Source organism: Cynara cardunculus (genome assembly GCF_001531365.2).
Source record: "Cynara cardunculus var. scolymus isolate 2C chromosome LG 17, CcrdV1, whole genome shotgun sequence".
NCBI lineage: Eukaryota > Viridiplantae > Streptophyta > Magnoliopsida > Asterales > Asteraceae > Cynara > Cynara cardunculus.
The window spans coordinates 2,804,132-2,810,240 of NC_037544.1; the positions used below are offsets into that span (position 1 = coordinate 2,804,132).

Sequence of the window (6,109 nt, forward strand, 5' to 3'; positions counted from 1 at the left end):
ACAATCATATAATAATTACTCGGTGTTAGTATCAGTGTATATAATACCATAAAAGAAACAAATATATTACCAAACTTGCATAATTAAACCAAGAAAAACAAATAAATGTACACGTTTATTTTATTTGATTAGGTAATCTCGGGGGTGTATTCACGTCCTAATCATTGTTCTATTTTCTAACAATATCAAGAACCACAAGAGTGGTGTCTGATTGGTTTGAGCTTGACTCTAAAGGTCAAAAGTACCGGGAGGTCCCATGTTCAAATCCAACGAGGAATAAAAGTCCCCTTGTGGTCACGGAGGTTCAAATACGGTGACTCCGGGCTATCTGCAAAGCAGGTGGTCGCCCTGGGATTAGTCGGCTCGCATAGCGGGTTGGATATCCAGGTTAATTAAAAAAAATGTTATTCAGACAATACTTGCAGAAACAAGCAACGGTTCGAGTATGACAATTGCAACCAGCAATATGGGAGTTAAGAGTATTCATACTTGATTTGTCTTTCAAATGATACTTTTGAAACGTGGAGTATGGGCCAGATCATGAATTGCACGTTACAAACACACGGGAATACAATTTACGAAGTAAAAAAAATACAAGAGACTGCCCCGTATTTGCGATCCGCTAGAATCTTCAAATTGCCCGTATACGGGCACATGTATCTTTACAACGATAAAAGTGATTTATTGAAAGTAAAAGACGACAAAGAACCAACAAAAGGAATCATTTTGCGTATACAATCTACTCGTTTATCGAACTCAATACGACTAGTTACATGCATTTGTTAACTACGAATGACTCAGATCTTACTCGGTAACAAATGGGGAGGTAAAAAGATTTTCAAATTCGGAGCTCGCGAAGATAATTGTATGGTATCGCCATGTTGAATGGGATGAACGATATGAAAACCATCAATGTAGATTATCCCCTCTTTCGTGTACCAATCAATATCCATGGATTGTTCGGGTTTTATCGATCCGTGCATTAAACCCAAGTTGGCTGCTGTGGGTGAAATGGGCTCTCTCACCATGTATTGGAGATCTTTGGATAAAGCAGGCATTGCGAAGCCACCAGCTGATAACATTGCCGCTGTTGATCCTGTGGCAGTCGAGACTCTGAGACCGCTAGATCGGCAGTTCACTAAAGATGAGCTTGATAGTCCGTCTTTCCTAATTCTAGACAAAAAGAAATAATCAAGAATGTTAAAGAGTCCCAAATTGGCTAGACTTGGGGGTGTTTACCTAAAGTTTACCAGGTAAGCACTTACCCGGTCACTTACCTTACTCGGTGAGCATAGTAAGATCCGAGAATCTTACCTGGTAAGAGGCAAGAATTGGATCGAGAGTCTTACCCGGTAAGTGAGGGTGATGACTCTTACCCGGTAAGCGCTTACCAACAATCCATTTTGATGGCTGGGAATGTTGCCCACTACGGTAAGTGAGATGGTGACTCTTGATAGTAAGCGCTTGGTAAACACCCCTTAGACCATTTATCCTCAATATATGTTGGAAGCTCCCTTCTCTCCTCGAGAGCTCTTTTGGAGAGTAATCTAATGTTGTTCCGCGTATTTTCATATGGTATAAGAACCAAGGTCTACCACTCTAACGACTCTAACATTCCGGGGCAATATGTACTCATTTAGCCCCCTCTTGACATTCTGGCACAATTTGTGCTCGTCTATACTCCATTGGAGGCGCATGTTAGAGTCCCACATCGGCTGGACTTGCACCACTTCTCCTTGATGTTGGAACCTCCCTTCTCGGCTCTCTTGGAGAGCAATCTAATGTGGTTTCACATATTTTCATAACGAATAAGTGGAAAACCAAACTAAAATAACCCGGTATATTCCACTAGGAGGTGGGGTCTGGGGATTGGGATGTAGGCCTGACCTCTACCTCAAAGAAATAAGTGAAAGAACATGTATTTTCCAATAGTATACAAGGAGCCTCTTATACCTGAATGAGAACCGAGAAACAGATGCAGGACATGGATCTGCAAGTAAAATGTCGTTAAGAGCATATGTTGACAGTGGTATTGAGTTCACATGAATTGACATTCTTGAAACTTCAGAAGGAGCGGTTCGATCCTCCAGGATGTTATTTAGTATCTGCAAGATCCGACAATACATCACACGTGATCTTATTTTGTGTCTAACCAATCTAATTTTAGCAAGCATACCTGTTCGAAGTTTTTGACAGTTGCTGCACAAAGATAACCGCTGCTTCTTGTAGCATCAAACTCGTCACCAAATTCTTGAACCTAAACAAATGACACAGGAGACAAACTTCTGAATGGATTTATGTATCCAAATGAATTATGGAATCGAAGTGGTAGAGCTATACGGACGAGCTAACCTCTTGTGGTTGAGTGGGGTCGGAGTTTACTCCCAGTAATGGTATTGAATCATTCAAGAAATGGCTTGCCCGCAAAAGCGTACCATCACCACCAATGGTGACAACGAGATCCACGTTTTGAATTGGTCGTGACAGATGACTACGAAAAACAGCATCCCAGTCAACGGACTTTCTTCGTAAAATATCCTGACAAAATTCTATGGCATCTTTATGAACTCTGCACCGGTTATCCAGATACTGTAACACCTGCAACGTTTGTCGAAAGAAATGCATGTTTCAAGAAAGTCATGGAAGGAATGAGATATCTGAAGAAGAAAGAAAGAAAAGTAATTAAAGATCCATCTTTATTACAACAAGGTCTACCAATCAAGACCCAATAATGAGATATTAGAATCTTGATATTGAAAGAAGTGTAAACATAGATGTTCTTTGTGCTCCAATTCACATTTGAGATAAAATAATATGGTTGAGTGTCCATTCGTGTGTATTCTACCAGCTCTCTTTTGTACATGTTTGCGTATCATTAAGCAAAAACTTGTACCAGTTATGAATTGCCTAAACTGATAAATTTCATAAGCCTGTCAAACATGATCAAAACTTGGGATATGCCTATGGAAAAAGGCTATATTTGAAAATAATTTCTTATCTATAACATGTCTTTATGGAAACAACCACTCTGCTCTCTTGGGTGTAGGTTAGCTATGCATATATCCCACCCGACCACCCCCATACCCACCTGCAGGGGGGGATACCGGGACCATTTGGTATGGTTTGGTTTGGTTTCTTACTTCTAAATTGAATTTGGGTAGAAAATTGTTGTGAGTGGAAAATCTTATGTCCCTTCATATTCCTTGAAATTTGCACCAAACAACCCATTCTTCTTCTTTTGAAAAAAAACTACCAAACTCTTATGACCAAAAGAACATGCAGAAAATCAAATTTATCCTTTTCAAATTCCAAAAAGATGAAAATGGACTTCAATCACACATCCCTTGTGGCTCAAATTATACAAAGGGGAGCTTGCAGTTAATGCCTAAACAATAACTCCCATGACTGACAAAACAACTTTAAAGTAAATTACAGTTAACTCAACTCGATGATGAATGGGAAACATTTGTTGACAATCCATATGTGGAAGGCAATCTGTATTGGCATCAAGGATGGGTTTCATGTAACAGGGTAAGCCCATAAAGATTTCCACTATAACCTAACAACAATAAAGAATTTCTATTGGCATAATCTTTTGTTAGCTTTTCATATCTTGTAAGTAAACAAATTCATTAATTTATACTACCATTGTCCCAAAATTAGAGCATGCTTCTGGGTTTTAAGAGTCAAACAGATTAGCTTTGAACTTGAAACAGATAAGAATCTTTTTGGTTATTGATAACAATTTAATAACCAGAAACAACCTCTCTATTCCTTCAGCTAAAGTTGTCACTTCACAATATTTTCAACAGCAAAACACATTTCTTGCAGCATGGTAGAACTATTTTATTCATGGTTTCAAGAGGTAGCAGCTGAATTTTTTTGGACAATTACCTGAAAAATCATTACGTTTGAATGTAATACTTCAACCATGGCATAACAGGGTGATAAAATGATCAAAGAAACATAACTATAATGGTTGTCATTCTCTTGGGCATTTTATCAAACAGTTCATCTGCATAAGACCCTGATGCAAATCTACCAGAAAAGCACAACAAAGGTAGACTAAACATGCCCCTGGACTGTAAAATGTTAACATTTTTTAGGTTAAGATCATAGAAATGATAGAAAAGAATAGGGGAAATTATACCTTAGGGTTTGTAACGCGATAAAGACCGTTTGATTGATGAAATGAGTAGACATCCAATGGCTTTAGAAGAAGCAGCAGTCGTCTCCTTCCCATTCGCAATCAGGGGTTTGCTTTGGTATCTCCTGGCGGGAACGAGTAACCAACAGAAACGAGAAGTGTTTGTAGGGCCTCAGCCATGGTTCATACTCTATATATACTCTTTCAATTCTGCCAAAAATATAACTTTTTCTTTATTTTTTAACCATGCTTGTCCACGACCTTAACTAATTTTAAGGGAATCTGGATGAAGCTTTATTATCAAGTGTTCACCGATTTATTTTAACGGATTAATGAAATAAGAGTTTGAGAATTTTAGAGATAGTTTACCAAACGTTTATCCGGGTAAGTTTTTATTAAGTCACGTTATCTTACCAGATGAATATGGTAAGAATCAATAATCTTACCCGGTAAGTACGAGACAAAGACCAAAAGTCTTACCAGGTAAGTGAGTGCGACGACTCTTACCACAATTAACGCTTACCGGGTAAATTGTTGCATATAATGTTGTTTTAGTAAACTAAAATCTTATTCGGTAAGTAAGTGATGTTATTGAATTTTATCGGTAAGTTCTTGCTGGGTAAGTGTATAGTAAATGACTTTGTACTTAGTAAAAGGGAAGACACAAATTAAGAGTCTTACCCAGTAATCATTTACCGGATTATAAACGTTTACCATCAATCAATTTTGATTGCGAACAAATTTACCTTATAAAATAAGTGAGAGTGATAACTTTTACTGCTATAAGCAATTACCAGATAAGTGTTGAATAAACGACCTCTTACTATTTGTTTGGTTTGCGGGAATTGATGTGACTTGGTATTGGATTCCATCTGAATTGATGTAACTTATAATGTTTTTTTTTTTGTATTTGTTAACAACATTTGTTTTATAATAATTAATAAATAAAAGTTAATTTAATTATTTTTAGAATTATTTATAATTTATTTTTATAAATATACCAAGTGCAATTCGTTACAATTCTTATAACCAAACACAACAAATATTCCAAATCGTTTTTATTCCAAATATTTTCAATTTCGTAAAAACATTTCATCAAACCAAACAAAACTTTTTAACTGAAAGTTTAGGGCCCATTTTTGTTTGATGAATTTTTTGTTTATAAATTTAGCGGCCGTTTGTCAAACATTTACCCGGTAAGTGCTTACTGGTAAACTTTAACACTATTATTTACTTATCGGGTAAGATTTTAGTCCACCAAAACAATATTGTATGCAACAATTTACCCGGTAAGCGCTTACCGTGGTAAGAGTCGTCGCCCTCACTTACCGGGTAAGACTCATGGTCCTTGTCTCGCTCTTACCGGGTAAGATTCTTGGTTCTTATCATATTCATCCGGTGAGACAATGTGACTTGGTAAACATTTATCCAGGTAAGTGTTTAATAAACGACTCATTAGATTTCGTTGAAAGATTTGGAATTGAAAAAATATCTGGAAGCTTTGGTGTGTTAGTTTGTAGAATTTGGAATGAAATTGAATTTCATTTTTTTACAAATAATTTACAAAAACAAATTATAAAATGCTTAAATTTACTTTTTTATTAATTGATTATTAAAACAAGTGTTTTAACGTATTTAAATATATTATTACAAACAAATCATATGAAATTCTGCAAAATTCAAACTACCTGTGGGATTTATAAATCCTATGTTTGCGGGATATCAATGAAGTACATGATTTCAAATCCAAACATTTATTCAAACCAAACATAAGATTTGAATGCTTCAAATCTTATCAAATCCCACAACCCAAATGAAACCTTCGAAAACAACCAAAAAAAAATATGGCTTGAAAAGACTCGAACCCAAACAATGTCGACGATAACGATAAAATGTCAGGAAAGAGCCCGTGAATCACATATATTGTTAGATCAGACTTGCATTTGAAGATTGGATCAGAGA

The 6,109-nt window shown here is 36.3% G+C and overlaps 1 protein-coding gene across 1 annotated transcript; it reads right to left on the bottom strand.

Annotated features, from left to right (window-relative positions):
• Nucleotides 1–561: 561 nt before the first annotated feature.
• On the bottom strand, nucleotides 562–4,300 carry LOC112500797 (NADH kinase). The gene is made up of 5 exons (XM_025104380.1): nucleotides 4,151–4,300; nucleotides 2,353–2,598; nucleotides 2,177–2,257; nucleotides 1,954–2,105; nucleotides 562–1,173 (listed from the first exon to the last, which is right to left on the bottom strand). Exons 1-5 carry the CDS (start codon nucleotides 4,241–4,243, stop codon nucleotides 798–800), a joined length of 948 nt encoding a protein of 315 aa, XP_024960148.1. The 5' UTR covers nucleotides 4,244–4,300; the 3' UTR covers nucleotides 562–797.
• Nucleotides 4,301–6,109: the final 1,809 nt, after the last annotated feature.